The 20,131-nt window shown below is 42.0% G+C and overlaps 2 protein-coding genes across 2 annotated transcripts in view; one reads left to right on the top strand and one right to left on the bottom strand.

Moving 5' to 3' along the window:
• The window catches only part of DCTN5 (dynactin subunit 5), a 58,351-nt gene extending 47,358 nt beyond the window's left edge, over positions 1-10,993 (bottom strand). Inside the window, 3 exon segments of the mRNA XM_007958698.2 lie at positions 9,839-9,907; positions 10,840-10,980; positions 10,982-10,993. Of these exon segments, the coding sequence (XP_007956889.2) occupies positions 9,839-9,907; positions 10,840-10,980; positions 10,982-10,993 (222 nt within the window).
• Positions 10,994-11,075: 82 nt separating this feature from the next.
• PALB2 (partner and localizer of BRCA2) overlaps positions 11,076-20,131 on the top strand; it is a 32,883-nt gene continuing 23,827 nt past the window's right edge. The window contains exons 1-4 of the mRNA XM_042783414.1: positions 11,076-11,302; positions 14,567-14,626; positions 14,766-14,868; positions 17,642-19,090. Coding sequence (XP_042639348.1) covers positions 11,255-11,302; positions 14,567-14,626; positions 14,766-14,868; positions 17,642-19,090 — 1,660 coding nt within the window. The 5' untranslated portion in view covers positions 11,076-11,254. The remainder of the gene's footprint in view (positions 11,303-14,566; positions 14,627-14,765; positions 14,869-17,641; positions 19,091-20,131) is intronic.

The raw sequence follows: 20,131 nt of genomic DNA, 5'->3' as shown, positions 1-20,131 counted from the left end.
TGGTGCGGGATCGGGCAGTGTTTCGTTCTGCTGTGCATGGGGTCGCTATGAGTCGGAAACGACTCGACGGCACTTAACAACAACAACAACAGGCATTCTAGAAATATCTGTTGAATAAATAAATAAATGGGGTGAAGAGTGTATAAAGATGAGAGGAAACTAGCTGGAGTTGCAACTGGAAAAGTAAACAAGGACCAAACCATGAAGAACTATGTATGCTGAGCAGTGCAGGCCTTTTTCCTAGATGATATGAGGAATCAATGAAAGATCTAAAACAGAAGATTAACTGAATTTTCTTCATTTTAGGATGTTACTCTGCAACCACTCTGGAGTCTGAATGGAGAGGGAAAGCACCCCTTAGACGACTGCGGCCATGAGCCTTGTCTAAGGCAACGGCTGTGCAGGTGGGAAGGAGAGATTGAAAAAAAAGGTAGATGAATCTGTCAGAAGCCTCTAGATCTAAATACCAGTTTGGAGAAAACACAGGGATGAAGACTACATTAAACAGCACCAAACACACACACATACATACACACACACACACTCATTCATTGCCACTGAGTCAATTCCAACTCACAGTGACACCACCACCCCCATTGGGTTTCCGAGGCAATAAATCTTTATGGAAGTAGATTGCCCAGTGTTCCCTTTGTGGAGTGGCTGGTGGGTTTGAACCACCAACCTTCTCATAGATATAATGAGACAAATTATAGGGCAAATGATCCAATTTCTTCAATATATAAACAGCATAGGAGAAAAAGAAGATGGAGAAAGAAAATTTACAGATTCAAAGAGAATCAAGAGGCATATCAATCTAATGTAATGTGTGCATGACCTTATTTGGATCCTGATTTGAAAAAAACTGTAAAAAGACCCTGAGGTGGGGCAGGTAGGCCTGTAGCCTACTCTGGCCAGTTTCTTAGCTTTAGGGTCCTCATCAGTAGAAGGGGCTATGGGCTCGCTGCCCCCATATCTCAGGGCCATCCATGGGCCCTCATCACACAGGGCAAACCTAGACTAGGGGCTCATCTTGTCCCATGTCATCAGTGCTGTGACCACAGCTCCAGGAGCCCCAGGCCCAGTCCATCCAGGTAGGTGTCAGCCATGGCCCCTCCATGTTCTTCCCTGGCCCCGCTCTCCACACACAAGGGAGACCAAGCAGCTCTCTGTCCCCAAATGCTGCCCATGTAGAAAAGGCGGGATGTCAGCCTCATCACACATCAAAGGCGTGAAATAAGGGGGGTTGCTTGAGGTTATGCAGCTCAGCGTAGTGCCAAAGCCATGATCTGACCTGGCGGGGACAAACCAGCTCTAAGATGACCAAGGCACCTTGGACAAAGCCTGCTCTGCAACAATAGTAACTGGTATTGTGAGGAAACTAGATGATGATGCTGTCAGAAAACACTCTTGTGGAGAAGTGCAGACAGAAGCACTTGACTCTTTACCTCACCCATAAATACTTCAATTTATACCATTAATAAAGACTTAAAAAAAAAAAAAAAGCATACTATTATTACAACGTGGAAAAAACAGTAATTTGCTAATACCATCCATGTGAAGGGGCGAAGGGTCAAATGTCTGTTTTACTTTAAATTCCCCAGCAACAGTAAAAAGGCCAATATGGCAAAAAGTGGGAGAAAAAAAAACTGTAAAAAGATGTGGTGAATTGCTTGATGTGGCCCGTCTAGCCACTGTCCTCCATTCTGTGATGCATTGTAATCCTATAATCCATGCCTTTTGGGGTGGTGCGGTAGTTAAGGTCGGGTGTCAATTTGGCTGGGCAGCTGGTAGTAGTCATTCCCTAAAATGACTGGCAATCAGCTCTGTGGTGGGATTTGCCTTCAGCAACTGAGTAGCTGCTGATTGTTAAAGCTATCCATTTGGGTTATTTCTGTTGGAGCAACACAAGCAGGATGTATCTTGAGTCCTGCCTTGCTGGTGGCTATAACTAAATCACCACCCTTCGCTTCCTTGAGGGTATACCTATGAATCTCCTGGGAAGGTTCACCCTCCTCCTGCTCTGGCTCTGTCTTTCGGCTCATCGTCTTCTCACCCCTGGATTTGGGACAGCAGCTGTTATCCGATAGCTGATCAAGGTTCAACAAACCCTGAGAATTGGGAGGATCCTCCAGACCTACTCACAGACCTGGGACTGGCCAGCTGCCAGCCTCCACCACCACTACATGAGATGATCCCTTGGGTGTCTGTGAGTTCTGTGAGGTGTTACATCAAATTACAGAATCCTAAAACAGGGGAGATTACTGGGAGGAGGAGGAGGAGGAGTTAATGTCTGAAATGATAGAGTGGCACGGTAGTTAGGACATCTGGAACATCGTTAACCTCCGCCTCATGGAGACCAGCCTTGTGCTGATCTAAGAGAAATTGTTCAAGCAGATGTCCTTAAGATAACTGGAGAAACAGAACATAGATGGTATTAGCAAATTACTGTTTTTTCCATGTTGTAATAATAGTATTGTATCCTTTTTTTTTTAAAGTCTTTATTAGTGATACAAATTGAAGCATTTATGGGTGAAATATGATCTTTTTAATTTGTTTTAAAATAAGCTAGGTCTGGGTTGAGAGGGAGGCTACAGAGATGAAACAATGTCAGAATACTGCTAATAGTAGAAGCTGGTGAATGAATGTGTGGGGATTCATTAAGTATTCTCTACTTTTGTACATGTTTTCAAAGTTCTAAAATAGTATAGCTTATAATAACCACTGCAAGAAGTTACTGATCTACTGATACACATAACATGGACAAACCTCAAAACATTATGCTAAATAAAAGAAACCTGATATAAAAAAGTATATGAAACCTTAGAAAACACAAAACTAATCACAATTAGTTTAGGTCAGTAGTTTTCTGGAGCTGAGGATGGGAGGAGGACTGACTACAAAGGGACGTGAAGAAATTCTGTAGGACAGAAATGTTTTATACCTTGATTGTGGTGGTTGGACATATGTACATGGTTGTTAGAACTCATGTAAGGGCACAGTTAAAATGATGTGGTAGTTAAGGCGGTACGTCAACTTTGCTGGGCCGTGACTTCGGGTAGGTTGGCAGCCGGATGTAGTTACTCCCCATGATGAGACTGGAATCACCTCCATGGTGCACTCTGCTGTGAGACCTTGTTCTGATTACCTAGTGCCACTCTGACAAGAATGTACCACAAATGGATGGTCTTAACAAACAGGAGTTTATTCTCTTACAGTTCAGGAAGCTGGAAGTCTGAGTTCAAAATGCCAGGCTCTAGGGGCTGTGTGAAAGCCCCTCAACCTTGGACTTCAGCTCTGCCTCTTACTGCCAGCCCACTGAAGCCAGAGGCATCTTTTTACTCAGGCAGCTACTGACTGCTGAGGCTAACAAGTCCAAGGTCGACAAATAAGATAGCACAGTCCTGATGTTACCAAACCACACGGCAGGCCATTAATCAAGTCTATTGTAAGTCTCAAGGTCGGCAGAGCATGGCAGGCTGCTGAACAATGACATAGCTACATGCAGGGTCCAAGCGTTCCATAATCTAGAGACTATCCCCAAGGCTTCTCCTTATATACAGGAAGCAGACCACATACCCAAAGCAGCTACTCAGCTGCTTGTGGTAGATCCCACCATGGAGTGATTGCCAGTCTCATCATGAGGAATAACTACCACCAGCTGCTCAGCCACTCAACCAGGCCCAGCCAAGCTGACACACAAACATAACCCACAGACCTTAATCAGGAGAAGAGGAGTTGCCTTTGGGTTATGGCCTGCTTCCAGCTTTGAGAAAGGTCTTGAGCTTTTTGGTACATCTGGATCCTACATTTGGCTGAGTCTTCATCTCCAGTTCCTGGACGTGAACCAGAGGCCTGCCATGTTGCCTGCTGATCTTGGGATTATTCCTAGACTTGAACCAGCGGCCTGCCTGCCGTGTTACCTACCAATCTTGGGATTGTGCCATTTTACCTGCTGACCTTGAACTTGTCAGCCTCAGCAGCCAGCAGCTGCCTGAAATAGGAGATGCCTCCACCTCTACTGGGCCTGGAACAAGAGGCAGAACTGAAGCCAAAAGTCAAGGGGCCTTCTCCCAGCCCCTAGAGCTGGCACTCTGAATTTGGACTTCTAGCCTCCTAAACTGTAAGATACTAAATTCCTGTTTGTTAAAGCCATCCACTTGTGGCATTTCTGTTATAGCAGTACTAGAGAACCAGGACAAATTGATGCATATTATTGTAAATAAACATTAGCTCAATAAAGTTGATTCTCTTTAATGTTCCATATTATCTTCCTTTTCTAGGAAGATAATTAACATGACTTGGTCATTGTTTGAATGTCGAGGATAAGAGAAAATTTAAGATGAGACAAGCAGTTCTGGGGATTTGATAATAAATTCAATGTGAAAGGCTGAGTTTGAAGCATCTTTGGAATGACCAATAGGTGGTCGCATACAAAAGACTGGTGCTGAGGATGGCTAGTCTAGAGATTTGGATAGGGGAACACATGCCATAGAGGTGAAATTAGATAAACTAGCCTGAACACTAGGCTGTAAGAAGAAAAAAATAAATGGATTTGTACTTGGAAAAGTTTGCCTGAATATATTTTGTATGTATTCAGTCTCGAAATCTCTGGTGATAAAAAGAAACTTTCACATAAGTAGTTGATTATACCATATTACAGCTCTTCTTGATTTCCACAAGCTAACTTCTTTTTATTTTTTAAATTTTAGAAAAATTCATTGTGTATGTGTGTGTGTGAATTGGGTGAAAGTTTACAAGGCAAATTCATTTTCCATTCAACAGTTCATACATATTTTGTTTCATGACACTGACTGCAATTCCCATAATATATCAGCTCTCTTCCCACTTCCTCCCCGTGGTTACCTTTTCCTTGTGTCCTTCTTTCCTACGCCTTCTGGCCCTTTGAGCTATCTCCCTGTGCAAACGTTGCCTTGGTCTGATCTCCCATGGTTGACAGTTCTAAGGGGTGTATCTACCTGGTGTTAACTGTTCACCTTGTAGGCCTCTTGTTTGGCTGGAAGCCACAGGAGTGAGTTCAATTCCAGGCCTGAAGGGTGACTAGAGGCCACAGTCTTGGGGGTTTCACCAGTCTCTATCACACCAGCAAGCCTGGTCTTTTTTGTGATTCTGAGTTTTGCTCTACATTTTTCTCCCACTCCATCCAGACTCTATTTTGATCCCTTTCCAAGTGGTTGACAATGGTAGCCAGGCACTATCTAGTTCTTCTGGTCTCAGGGTCATGTAGACTGAAGTTCACATGGTTCACTAATCCCTTGGAGTAATTGGTTCCATGCATCTTTGATCTTCTTCATTCTTCTTTGCTTCAGATTAGACAAGATCAACTGTTACATCTTAGATGGCTGTTGGCAAGCTTTTAAAAGCCCAGGTGCTACTTAGCAAAGCAGGATGGAGAATGTTTTTGCCTAGTATGTTATACCAATTGCAGAAGTTGGCTTAAGCGTCTTCTTTTTTTTTTTTCTTTTTTTAAAGTTTCCAACGTGGTGACTTCTACTCGTGGCAACTGAACGTGTCAGAGCAGAACTGTGCTCCGTAGAGCCTTCAGTGATTTTTCAGAAGCAGATGACCAGGTCTTCCTTGTAAGGAGACTCTGAGTGGACTCAAACCTCCAACCTTTCTGTTAGAAGCTGAGCACATTAACCGTTTGCACCACTCAGGACAGATGTCGATTTCCAGCATGCACGTCTTTCATCTGAGAGCCATAATTTTACTTATCATTGTTTTCAGTTTTATGTTTCCATTTACAATCAGAAAAAGTGATTTTCTTTTCTTTTGAAAGAGAACATAATTCCAAGAGTTCTGAATGTTTGGTGAATGTTGTTTTATTTATTTTTTTTTAATTGTGTTTTAAGTAGAGACTATAGTCTTAATTTTAATCTGTAAATTAGGAAAATGCATAATACAAATCATTCAATCAGCTTAAATTACACTCCAGCCAAAAAAAAAAAAAAAGGTATAAAAATATAACAAGTAAATGAAATCAAAAGAAACTGAAGAAGAATTTTGAATAAGAATCATTTAGGACTCAAATCCCAGTTTCACATCACACATGGAGTGGAGCTAAGGAATGGAAGGCAAATTTATAATAAAAGCAACAGCGAGTGAAAATAAAAGGAAGGGGTTTAACATAAGAAGGTAGGTGTAATACCCCACATTAGTAGAACAAATGGTGTTGGAACAACTGGATCTGTAAATACTGAAGAATGAAATTGGACCCATGCATCACATGATATACAAAGTACCGTGAATTGCTTAATAAGGCCCTTCTAGCCATCATTCAGGAGCTCAGATAGCTTAGTGCCTAAGGCACTTGACTGCTAACCAGAAGGCTGGTGGTTCAAACTCACCAGCCACTCTCCGGAAGGAAGGTTGGGCAATCTACTTCTGCCTAGGAAACTCAAGGAGGGGTCACTATGAGTCACACCTTTTGTGACTTATTTCGAATCCTAGTCTCTAAGCCTGTTTAGGGAATGCTGGTAGCATAGTGCCTAAGCCATCTGACTGCTAACCAGAAGGGTAGCGGTTCAAATCCACCAGCCACTCCTCAGAATGAAGATTGGGCAATGTACTTCTACAGTGATACTGCCTTGGAAACCCAATGAGGGGTCACTATGAGTTGATCCACTCCATGGCAATGAGTTTGTTTGTTTGAAGCCTGTTAAGGGTGGGACGTATCTTGAGTCCCACCTTGCTAGAGGGTGTGACTCAAGTCACCACCCTTAGCTTCCTTGAGGGTACATATCTGAATGTTCTGGGAAAGTTCTTTCTCTTGCTTGTCCTGCATTGGTTCGTCATCATCTCACCCCTGGACCTGAGACAGCAGCCGGTCGTCTGACCCAACAATTTGGGTTCGCCAAACCCTATAATCACCTGAGTTGGGAGAATCCTCCTGACATACCCATAGTCTCAGGACCTGCCAGCCTGCTAGTCTCCACTACAACCATGTGAGCCATTTCACTGGAAGTCTGTGAGTTCTGTGAGATGTTACAGTGATATATAGAACCCTAAGACAGGAAGAGGAGTACTGACGGAAGGAGGAGGAGTTGTTGTCAGAGATGAGAGTGGCACAGCAGTTTGGAAAAGTTGGACATTTGGGACATATTTAACCTCTGCCTCATAGGCAGCCTTTGCTGATGCTTCCAAAAGAAGTTATTCAAGCACAAAACAAAATGGATCAATGACTTAAATACTGAGAGTTGAAAATTATAAAACTCTTAGAAGAAAACACACAGGTAAATTTTCAGTACCTTGTATTTGGCGATGGATTCTTAGATGAAACCAAAAGCATAAACAATGAAAGATAGATAAATTAAACTTCTCAAAATCAAAAATTTTTGTGCACCAAAGGGTAATATCAAGAAAGTGAAGAGACAGCCTATAGAATGGTACAAAATATTTGGAAACTATGTATCTGATAATGGTTTACCATTCAGAATATATAAAGAACTCATGAAACTCAGTAACAGAAAAGATAAAAACACTAATAAAAAAATGAGTAAAAGACCTGAAGAGACATTTCTGTAAAGAAGGAGGTACAAATGGTCTATAATACGTTACAAGATGCTTAACATCATTAATCATTAGGGAAATAAATGGCAACGAGATACTATTTCATACTCGCTGTTGTTGGGTGCCATCGAGTCAATTCTGACTCTTACGACAGAGTAGAACTGCCCTATAGAGCTTTCTTGACTGCTAACCAGAAGGCTGGCAGTTCAAACCCACCAGCCACTCCTCAGAAGGAAGAGTGGGCAATCTACTGCCGTAGTGATACCGCCTCGGAAACCCAAGGAGGGATCACTATGAGTTGGAAACAACTCGATGGCAGTGAGGGTTTTTTTTTTTTTTTTGAATCTTTATGGAAGCAGGTCTTTCTGCTGCAGAGCCACTAAGGGGGTTCGAACCAACCTTTTGGTTAGCAGCGCTTAATCTTTGTGCCACCAGGTCTCTTTTTATACCAGATGGGATAGTTTTCTTTCTTTTTTTTTTTTTTTGTAAATAGGAAAATAATGAGTGTTGACAAGAATGTGGAGAAACTGGAACCCTTGTCCACTCTAAGTAGGAATGTAAAATGGTGAAGTTGCTACAGTAAACAGGTTGGCAGTTTCTCAAAAAAATTAAACATACAATTACCATGTGACCTAGCAATTCCACTCCTGGGTATATACCCAAAAGAACAGAAAGCAGGGACTTAAACAGATACTTGTACATCAATGTTCACTGCAGCAGTATTCACAACAGCCAATCAGTCATAAAGGAATAAAGTTCAAGAACATGCTACAATGTAGATGAACCTTGAAAAAAGCATTATGGTAAGTGAAATAAGCCAGACACAAAAATACAAGCACCATATGATCCCACTTACATGAATACCTAGAGCAGGCATATGCAGAGAGATAAAAAATAGATTAATGATTACCAAGGGCTGGGTGAGACAGGAATGGAGAATTAATAGGTAAAGTCTCTGTGTGGATTGAAGGAAAACTTTTAGAAACAAATAGTGGTGATGCCTATACAACACTGTGACTAAATTAACACCACTGAATTGTATACTTAAAAATGCTTAAAATGGCAAGGGCTTTGTTATATGTATTTTACCACATTAAAAATATATGAGTATATGGAAGAACCATTCTGAGAAGTTTTAAAAAAAGAAAAAAGGAAGTGCCTATAAGGACCCTGCAAGGAAGAAAATTATATCAAAGTAAAGGCTGATACAATATCTCACTAAAGTCAACAATGGTTAAGGTAGAAGTACCAAAATAGACTAATAAGGACCCAACCAGTAATTCTGTTTATTTGACCCATGCAGTAGTTTTTTGATCATTTAAATTAGATGTTATTATTTGAATGTTGGGATTATTTTGCATTAATAAAAAATCCAGATTTCCAGTTTCTTTTGAAAAAATCAGCAGCTCTGTAAATACAGGTCTATACTTCCCCATGGCAACAACTGGCTGGAGCTTAGGTGGGTCATGCGGTCCCTAATTCACCAGGCCCCACTACTCTCTAGTTTGACATTTCTGTCTTCTTTACTCATTTGATCTGTCGAACCCCACAGGCACTGTGACACCTGATATAAGCATTCAGAAAAACAGAAATGACAAAGTTCTGAGAGGGTAAGGGGCTGGCAACATAAACAGATTGTACATAATAGCAAAAAACTGGAAGCAACCTGGCTATCCATTTATCCAACAGGTGAGTGGATAAATGGAGTTGTACACAGCAGAGAAAATGCACAAATCATAGTCACTTGCAACATAAGTGAATGTTGGGAACATGAAGTTGAATACCAAAAAACCAAACCTACGGCCATCAAGTCAATTCTTACTCACAGTGACCCTTGGGACAGCGTAGAACTGTCCCACGGGGTTTCCAAGGCTGTAAATCTTTACAGAAGCAGGCTGCCACATCTTTCCTCCACTGAGCAGCAGTTGTAACATCAGTTTGTTGTAACTAGAATACATTGTAACTTGGGGACTACCTGGATTAATTATATTCCAGTTCTTCAGTTGAATGGTGGGTTCATGAGTGTTGCTTTTATTTTGATGTCTCATAACTTATTTATGTCACACATATTCTCTTGTGTGCACCAAATAACAATATGATATGACATGAAAAGACGCAAGAAGCATCTTTTTAAAGAGATAGATAATTGGAAAATGTACAATGAATAGGAGACACAGCAACATTTTATCGACTTGACGGCACATAACAGCAACTAACAGCAACAACTAAAGAGATACTTGTTGTTGTTGTTATGTGCATTAGTGGAAAGAAAAACAAAGGTGTGCCTCCTGAGCCTGGCTTTGTCCCTTACCTTGCCATTAAGGACGATGTTCTGGCTTCCACACAGCACAGACTGCCGACTAACTTTGTTCCCAGACGCCTGAAAGGAACAGCAGAAAGGTGGGGTGAGCGCCGAGTAGATTACAGGCTGCTGGTTTCCAACAAGAAAGCTCATAGTGGGGCAGAAGAAAACTTGAATGAGGGGGTGTTCTACAATGGACAAGTCCTGGATATCAAAAAAGCAAGGATGGATTGAGAAACTAGGGTTTCAAGGAATGGACCCAGAATTGAGAAGTGGTAAGTCTATCGTTTGGGAGCTCTGGTAGTGTAGTGCCTAAGGCACTTGACTGCTAACCAGAAGGCTGGCGGTTCATATCCAGCAGCCACTCCTCGGAAGGAAGATGGGGCAATCTACTTCCGTAGTGATACTGCCTCGGAAACCCAAGGAGGGGTCGCTATGAGTTGGGTCCGACTCATGGCAATTAACAACAACACAAGTCTATAGTTTAACAGCATCAGAGAAAGGTATAGATTCAAACAGCAGTGCTATGCTTCAGTTTTATAAGCCCAAACTGAGGACTATATAGTACCCATATCATATAGTTATGAGAATTCAACAAGAAACACAATAGTTGATTGAGCGCTTACTGTTTACACCCCTTTACATACATATCATATACTGACGATGAACCCAGTTAAGTCCTTAGCATAAAGTAACAGGTTAAGAGACGTTAGCTTTAAAAAATGTAAGCGCAGAAGCCTAGAGCTGTAATTAAATATAAGGATGGAAGGGACTTGATCCTGCCTTCCGGGAGGCACTTCATCTCTAAGGAAGAAAAGGAATAAACACAAAAATGGTAATCTGGCCATGCAAGGCATAAATAACAATGCCAGGCCGTACACGAAGCATCACCTAAATCCCGCACTAGCTGCCAAAGGGACCCAGGGTGGGGCTGGGACTGCATGGAGACGCGGGCCAGGCCTCAAAGGGACGCAGAGGAAAAAAGAGGGCAGATGTCTGGGCACGCGCACCGTTTCAATGTACTCGGACTTGTTGTAAAGCAGCTCGCCCAACTCCATGGCTGGCCACCACCTTTCTGTAGCTCCGGCTCTTGTCAAAGTCTATCAGTCTGGGTTTCCGGCTACTTCCGGCTGCTCCTCCACTTCCTCTCTAAGGCGGTCTCATCTTCGGCTCTGCTATCGTCTAGGCGGCCCCGCTCCATTGCTCGACAGTTGCCGTTTGCGCATGCGTAGGCTGAGGGGTGGATTTAATTGGCCTGGTTGAGGGCGCGCCGGGCCCGTATGGGCCAGCTGGTCGCGCGCTAAGGGCGTCCCAGATCCCACGTTCCTTCGCTGGGCGCCTTTGGGGTCCAGGGCCAGCCCGGGTCGTCGTATCCGCAGGCTTGGGGCCGGCGACGGCTATTCTTGTCGTTCGGCCTCCGGCCCGATGGAAGAGCTTCCAGGAAGGTCCCTCAGCTATGAGGAGAAGGAAAAGGTGCCGGGGATGTGGGAAGGGCTGGCACAGAACTCTGATTCTACTCTTCCCTCCCCCCAAGTTTTTAGGCCTGTCTCTGTTCCCTCTGCTATCCAAGGGTAGCAGAGACCTCTTAGGTTGGGGGGGCGGGGGAGGCGCAAGGAATGAAAATATATAGAAAAGTGCTGTACTCAAGTGGTGGCTTCTAAATAACAAAATAAAATTACAGCTGTTGTTGTTGTTAGTTGTTATGTGCCATCGAGTCGGCCCCGACTCATAGCGACCCTTCCTTGGGTTTCTGAGGCAGTATCACTACAGAAGTAGGATTGCTCAACCTTCCTTCCGAGGAGTGGTTGGCAGCAATGGATAAATACAAGATGTAAAACTTGATAAAGCCCCCTTTGACGTTCCCTTCCCGCTACATACACACTTTGAATCTTGATTCCTCCCCACCCCCAGGTAAATCTGTTAACAGTGTAGTACTTCCAGGTTTTTTCGTGTATGTGTGTGTGTGTGTGTGCGTGAGATGGTCGTGTGGTTGTTACTTTCTAACACCCCCCCCAAAAGTAAAATGCATTTTTTTGGAGAGGGGAATATTGATCAATGGAATGATCTGCGCGGTTCGGCAGCTTCCGTTCTCTCTTCCGTGTATGACATCCATGTTAGCTCCGAGGAGTCTCGTGCTTGCTGTGCCGGTCGTTGTGATAAAGTCGTCACTCGCATTAGCGCATCAGCCCTCTTACCCGGTCTTCTAGCGGGGGTGATGCAGGTCAGTGGCAAGTAGACAAGATCATTGTGGATATTGATAAGGTTCCTGATAACTGACTGCCTTGGGAGACGCAGTCCAGAACAGAGGTGAAGAGCCAACTCTTGATCTTGACTACATGGGTTTGAATCGTGCCATTTACAAACTGTGACCGAGGACAAATCGCTCACTCTGTCCATGTTTTAAGGAGCTCTGGTGGCGGTGTGCCAGAGGCATTTGACTGCTAACCAGAAGGTTGGTGGTTCAAACCCACCAGCCACTCCAGGGAAGGAAGACTGGACAATCGACTTCTGTAAAGATTTACCACCTGCGAAACCCAAAGGGGGTTGCTATGAGTCAGAATCGACTTGATGACAGTGAGTTTGGTTTGGTTTTTTTATCCATGTTTCAGTTTCCTTATCTGTAAAACGAGGATAATAAACCTAGTTCACAGGGTGGTTGTCAGGATTAAATGAGCCACTAGATGGAAGAAAAGTTCTTGACACCAACAGAAGCACATTATAAAAGTGTCAGCCATTGTTACTGTGGGAGTGAGAATGAGTAGGGACAGAAGTGGTTCCGTAGGTACTAATAAGTACTGTGGTTAACAGTGTGCTGCGGAAACTGAGAAAAAATAACTAACTTGCACAAATTCACAGATTTGTAAATCGTCTAGTAGCAACCATATTTTGCAGGTGTTAGATCTTTTTTGTTGTTGTTGTTTATAATATACACTGAGGGTAGAAATTCTGGCTAAAGAACTAGTTCCTCCCAGAGGGGCTCTTGGTCCCCAGAAAACAAAGAAAATAAAAAGAGGGAGAGAGAGCGTGGCTTTGCTGCTGAGAGAGCCCTTTGAACTTCAGAAATTGGAGAGACAAACAGTCTAAACACAGATTAGTAATTGGACTCAGCGGAACTTTACTTTATCCGTATGTGTTGAATGCCTGCTGTAGGCCTGGCTGGGAATTCAGCAGTGAAAGCTGCAGCTTCACTCACTGCCACTGAGTCGATTCTAACTCATAGCGACCCCCATTGAGTTTCCAAAGCAGGAAATCTTTATGAAAGTAGATTGCCCCATCTTCCTAACACTGAGCGGCTGGTGGGTTTCAATTGCCAACCTTCTGGTTAGCAGTCAGATGCCTTAGTCACTGTGCCACCAGAGCACCTTTCAACTTCACTGGGGTTTGGTATGTTCATCAATACATCGAGCTCATTCTGCCATTACATTTGTGGTTCACTCTGCCTGGAATACCTTTCCCCTTCTTTCCAAAGCTAACTCCTTTCTCCTTCAGATCTAAGCTCACATTTTCCTCAGAAATGCCTCCCTGGCTTCCCTTATCTAAAGCAGTCTATTCCCCGTAGCCCAGTCACTCAGTCGCATCACCTTGTTTATCTCCGTACTTGTCACCTTATGAAATCATCTAGTTTGTTTTCTTGTTTCTTATCTGTATCCTTTACTCTGTGTAATTTACTTGAGAGCAGGAGCCTCGCCTATCTGTATCTCTAGCACCTGCAAGAATAACTGACACATTATGGGTATCAGTTGTTATTCCAAGGTCTAGAGATACCTGGAACAAGAACTGACAGAATAAAGAGATTCCTTTGTTGAGTGAATGTCTGAGCATGACTACCCTGCTATCTTCAGGACAGTGCTTTGAACCAGTTCAGACTGGTTCAGTCATGGCCAACACACCAAATTGGAACAGACCTGAATTTATAAAATGTGGATGTATCAGAACAGAGAAAATTAATAGCTTGAAGCCCTGGAATGGGAGACTCAGAAGAGGCGTGGTGAGCCCTTTCAGGAATCTGATGTGGGAAATTGAATTATTGCCAAAACTGTGGAGAGCTGCACACGTTCAGAGCTGCTCAATAGATGTTATCTTGGAGTTGGGAATCACTGTTTACATCTCTGCTGGACTAGAGATTTGGTTTCTGTGCTCATACTTCCCTTGTTTTCTAAGAGAGATTACATTTTTAGCGAGGTGTCGACCCATAATTTTTCCTGTTGTGGTTACCATTGCAGTATACCCAAATTTTTCAAATTCAGATCTGTTCCAGTTTGCTTCATCCTTCATGACTGAATTAGGAAGAACAGCTTCGTAGCCCTGCTTCCAGGATCTCACGGTGAGGTCGGGATACAGAAATCCATAGACAGCATAGTGTGATAAGTACTGTGGTAGGAGAAGCACGAGGGAGGGGTGGAATGTCTAACCTAGATTTGGAGAAGGACCTCAAAGGCTACCTCAGGGAAGGAAAGATCTAAACTGAGATGTGAGGAATCAGTAGGAATTAGAAAAATAAGTGGAAGAGGAAAGGCTCCAGGGCATAGGAATAGCTTATGGCAAAGTCTGAGCTATTAGAGTTTGGTGTTTGTGAGAACTGAGAGCAGATCAGCGTGGGCTGGGGTTACTCCATCCACCGCCTCTTGCTGAGGGCCTCTCCGGAGCACCATACACCCATGTCTGTGGGCACTGTATCCCTTCCCTCTGACTCCCATCTTTTCTCTGGCTCAGTATTGTTTGATGTCTTTCTTCCAGTTGAAGGAAAAACTAGCATTCTTAAAAAGGGAATACAGCAAGACACTGGCCCGGCTTCAGGTAAGTGAATCTTACTGTTCTTTCAAATTGAGGTATTGTAATACAAACTTTATAGAAACACTTCTTCATAATATAAAGCTTTATAGAAAACATTTCTTTTCCTTAAATTTATTCTTTGAGCTGCTTCTGTTTTCTCTAGCGTGCCCAGAGAGCTGAGAAGATTAAGAATTCTATTAAGAAAACAGTAGAAGAACAAAACCCCTTGCTCCAGCAGGAAATTTCACTACGGCTGAACCACTCAGGTAAAGCTAATGTGTTCACTCCTGCTTGCTTTGTTATTTGTTTGCCAAGTCTATTTGGCTGTGGTTCTTCTTCCCAGAGTAGAAGATAAGGACTACCAAAAGACTTTTTTTAAACTTAAAATATAGTTCACATATCATAAAATTCACTCTTTTAAAGTTGTTAGGGATTTGGGTCCCCCAAAACTATGTGTTTTAAATCCTGTTTGGGAATGGGCTGTCTTTGTTATGTTAATGAGGTAGAATTAGTTTCTAGTATAACTTGAGTCAGTCTCTTTGAGATATGAAAGAGATTAAACAGTGTGCTTAAAATATGACCCTTATGCACAGCTTTCCCTCCCCAAAAGTAAGCCCAGGGGTGAGCCTCCCCCTCTCCCTTAAGCACCTAAAAAAGAGAGAGAGAGATTAAACAAGCAAGTGAATAAGAGAAATGGGGTGACATAGATGCCAGGAGATCTCCAAGGAAGCAGGAGCTGAAGAGTTTCTCCAGAACTGTCAGAGAGAAAGCCTTTCCCAAGAGTCCGTACTCTGAATTCAGATTTCTAGCCTAAACCCTAAACAGAGAAAATAAATTTATGTTTGTTAAAGCCATCCATTTGGGGTATTTTTGTTATCGCAGCACTAGAGAATTAACACAAAAGTGTACAATTCAGTGGGTTTTGTATATCCGCAAGATAACCATTCCAAAAAAAAAAAAAAAAATAGACTCACTGCCATTGAGTTGAATCTGACTCATAGTGACCCCTCCTTGGGTTTCCGAGGCAGTATCACTATGGAAGTAGACTGCCCAGTCTTCCTTCCGAGGAGTGGCTGCTGGGTTTGAACTGCCAGCCTTCTGGTTAGCAGTCAGGTTCCTTAGGTAGTATACCACCAGAGGTCCACTGTGTAATTTCAGAGCATTTTATCACCCCAAAAGGAAATTCAGTACCCATTAGCAGTCCTCATTTCTCTTTCCATCCTGCCTAGTCTTCTTTTTGCAGAATGGCTGGTGGGTTTGAACTACCAGCCTTCTGGTTAGCAGTCAAATCCCTTAGGCACTATGCCACCAGAGCTCCCATCCTGCCCTAGGAAACCACTAGTCTGTTTTCTTTCTACATCAATTTGCCCATTCCGGACATTCCATATAAGTGGAATTATGCTATGATTGACCTTTTGTGTCTATCTTCTTCCACTTAGCATAGTATGTTTAAGGTTTACCTGTGTTGTAGCATGTATCAGTACGTCATTGCCTTTTTATGGATAACTAATAACCCATTGTATGGATATATCACATTTTGTTTACCCATCCATCAGTTGGTGGGCATTTGCATAGTTTCCACTTTTGGCTCTTAGGATAATGCTGCTATGAACAATAGTGTACAAGTTTTTGTGTGGACCTGTATTTTTTATTCTCTTGGGTAGGTACCTAGGAGTGGAGTCACTGGCTCATCTGGTACTCTACATTTAAGTTTTTAAGGATTTGCCAACAGTTTCCCAAAGTGGTGGTGCCATTTCACATTCCTATAAGCAGTGTAGGAGCTCTGGTAGCATAGTGCCTAAGGCACTTGACTGCTAACTAGAAGGCTGGCAATTCAAACCCACTCCTCAGAAGGAAGGTTAGGTGATCTACTTCCGTAGTGATACCACCTTGGAAACCCAAGGAGGGATTGCTGTGAGTCGGGTCTGACTCAACAGCAGTGAGTTTGGTTTTTGGTTTATAAGCAGTGTATGAGGGTTCCAGTTTCTACATCTTTGCCACTATAGTACTTGTCATTTTCTGTGTTTGTGTTTTAGTTTTTATTTTATCCATCTTCATGGATGTGAAGTGGTAGCTTACTGCAGTTTTGATTTCCAGCTCCTTAATGACTAATGAGGGAGCTCTGGTAGCATAGTGCCTAAGGCACTTGACTGCTAAGAAGGCTGGCGGTTCAAACCCACCAGCCACTCCTCGGAAGGAAGACGGGGCAATCTACTTCCGTAGTGATACTGCCTCGGCAACCCAAAGAGGGGTCACTATGAGTCAAGTCCGACTCGGCACATAACAAGCACAACAATGACTAATGATGTTGAGCGTCTTTTCATGTGCTCGTTAGCCATTTGTTTGCCCTCCTTAGGGAAATGACAACTCAAGTCCTTTCTCCTTTTAAAAACTGGGTAGTCCTTTTATTGTTAAATGTTTGTCATATGTTCTGGATATAAAATGTTCATCAGATACATGATTTGCAGATGTTTTCTCCCATTTTCTAAGCATAGACTATACTTTCAGTTGGATTGTATATTTAGTTGCCTTTAGCTTTTAGAACTCGCTGCTTAAATATTAGAAAGGTGATATTTTTAAAAATTATATGTGTGTAGAGAGAAAAAGTCTAGATGGAAATACTCTGAAGTGGTTGTGTCTGGTATTAAGAGTCAGGAAATTTATAATCATAAAATCAGGAGCTAGTGAAATAGGGAAGTGGTATTTAAATCACTTGAACCAAAAAAAAAGAAAAAGAAACAGATAGGTATAAAAAAATTACATGAGATTATAAAATGAAAGGATGAATATAATAAAGAATCAATCATCCTTCGTTTAAGAAACTCTCTTTTTTCATTGCAATCCTATTGTGTTTATGTACTTAAAATTGCTGTAGTTTATTAGCTTTTTAAAAACTTGAATCTTGATCTACCTGAATGAAATGCCATTGATCTTTCTTAGATAAATGTTTGGTAATAGTTATAAGATTTTTAAATAAACATGGAGTGTCTTGTTTTCTTTTAAAAGGAAAATATTACTTATATGTTTTTTTCTCTTCAGAACCTAAAAATAAAGTATCTGCTTGTGACAAATTACAAATCAGCACCCATCTTGATGAAGAAACTGGAGAAAAGACGCATTTAACGCTTGATACTAAACCTGAGTCCTGTAACCTTGGAGATGACCCAGTGGAAGAATTACATGTGCAGAGAACAGATGGTACCCAAGAACATTTTCCCTACAGGGTCATTGACCCTGATGGTAAGAAAAGGCAGGGTAAGCTGTCAGAGAGAAGAAAGCAGCAGAAAAGGACATTTATTTCTCAGGACAGAGAATCCTTCTTTAACTCTGATTCACTTATACTATCTGGAAAAACACTAAAGGAACACAGAACAGTCAATAGGGAAAAGCCTAAGACTCCACCATCTGAAATAAGAACTCATCTTTCTAGTCCTAAGCCTGAAATTCCTGATTCTCCAACAATAGTTACAGAAATTAATAGAGGAAATGTATTAATTCCACCAACTACCAAGCCAGAAAGAGATACTGACAGACTATTTAGAGGAAATAATTTTCCCAAGGAGACTGCAGGTCTTTTGCATACATCTTCAGCTACCAGCAGGGGCCAGCAACTTGAACACGTGCCTCCTAAAGCTACCTGTGAGCTTGCTAACATTAGCAGTACTTCACCTGTAAACTTAGAGGCCCAAGGTAAAAACATGACGATCATTACAGATAACCCAGTGGTAACAAAAAATAGAAATGCAAGTCACCGGCTGCCTAGAGGTCTTTACTCAGCAGCGGATCATTCATGTTTTGTAAATGAGCTCACTAATGATAATTTACCAGCAAGTGAAAACCAAAATTTACAAGAACAGAATCACACTGAGAAGTCTTTAAAATCTCCCAATAATACTCTTGATGGTAGTAATGAAATGAATGAGGTTCTAACTCAGTCTAAGAGTTTTAGCCTAGAATCTGTTTCTCCTGTTTCTATGAAAAATCCAGCACCTTCTTGCACAATGCTTGAAGGTCTTCTGTTCCCTGCGGAATATTATGTTAGAACAACACGAAGCATGTCAAACCACCAAAAAAATGTCGCCCTGGAAGCTGTCATTCAGAGTCATTTGGGTGTCAGGAAGAAAGGATTTAAAAATAATAAGGAGGCAACTAAAAAGTTAAACCTTTCCTGTGAAGAAACTGACCAGAGTAGAATTAGGATGTGTGACACATGGATGGGGCAACCAAGTTCAAGAAGTCCTTCTCAGAAATTTTTCTCATTACCTGAGATCAGCAGTTCCACCGTGCCTGCTAAAGATAATGATTTTACTAAGAAATCCATTACTCAGCCCTCTGGTAGAAGAAACAGAGGAAAAAGGAAATCAATCTGTACCCCCGTGTTAGATGTTCAAGAACTTATTTTCCCAACTTCTAGAACATCAAGTCTTAACAGATCCAAGGACAACATCACCATGGATAAAGGTCAAGGTGAAAAAGAAATTATTCATGGTGAGAAGAGAGAGAATGTGGTTGGTAATAATAGTGAATGGATACTGTGGGGTCGCTGTGAGTCACAATCACCTTGACAGCAATGGGTTTAGGTTCTTGGTTTACGTGCCTAGCACTGTCTAGATGCTATACAGATACTCAGCCATTGAATCTTTACAACAGCCCTATATGAGGTAGAATCTATTTTTATTCTAATATTACAGATGAGGAAATTAAGGCACAGAGAGGTTAAAGTGATTCTCCAGGGTCACACAGCTAATAAGTGGGAGAGTAGGGATTCAGACCTGGCATTATAATGCCAGAGTTCACTAATGTGGTTGAAAAGGTAGACACTGAAAAGAAAAATACATCAGATATTTACCTAAAGTTAATATTTGTTCAAGGAGTCCTGATGGTGCAATGGTTAACTGCTTGGCTGCTAATGAAAGGTTGACAGTGTGAATCCAGCCAGTGGTTTTGCAGGAGAAAAACTTGGCAGTGTGCTCCCATAAAGATTACAGCCTAGAAAACCTGTGCAGCAGTTCTACTTTGTCCCTTGGGGTTGCTATGAGTCAAAAAATTGACTTGATGGCACCTAGCAACAGTATTTATTCAGGTACAACATAATCTTTATCCATGAATAGAAGCTTTATTGGAAGCCTTTTTGAAGTAAAAGCAAGTGTGTGTCTGAGTAAAAGTTCATAGATGAATTCTTTTAGGTGTAATCATGTAAAAAAAAAAATAATACAGTCTTTCTAAGTGTAATTTAAGCTTTTTAATTCATTTACTCAGAAATTACCGTAGCTGATAAACTGAGCACAAAAAGTGGGTAATTCACCGTGGCACTATGGTTGTTAGGTGCCATCCAGTTGGCTCTGACTCACAGTGACCCTGTGTACAACAGAACAGAACCCTACTTGGTCCATGTGGCTCTGTAGCAGGAATCAGCAAACTTTTTCTGTAAAGGGCTCGATGGTCAATAGTCTTCGCAGTGTATACTGCCTCTGTTGCTGTAAAGGGCTCGATGGTCAATAGTCTTCGTAGTGTATACTGCCTCTGTTG

This window comes from Orycteropus afer, unplaced genomic scaffold (assembly GCF_000298275.1).
Source record: "Orycteropus afer afer isolate SDZICR_OR568_19922 unplaced genomic scaffold, OryAfe1.0 scaffold01085, whole genome shotgun sequence".
Lineage (NCBI taxonomy): Eukaryota > Metazoa > Chordata > Mammalia > Tubulidentata > Orycteropodidae > Orycteropus > Orycteropus afer.
Note: the sequence above shows the minus strand (reverse complement) of the source record. Positions and strands in the feature narration are given on the sequence as shown.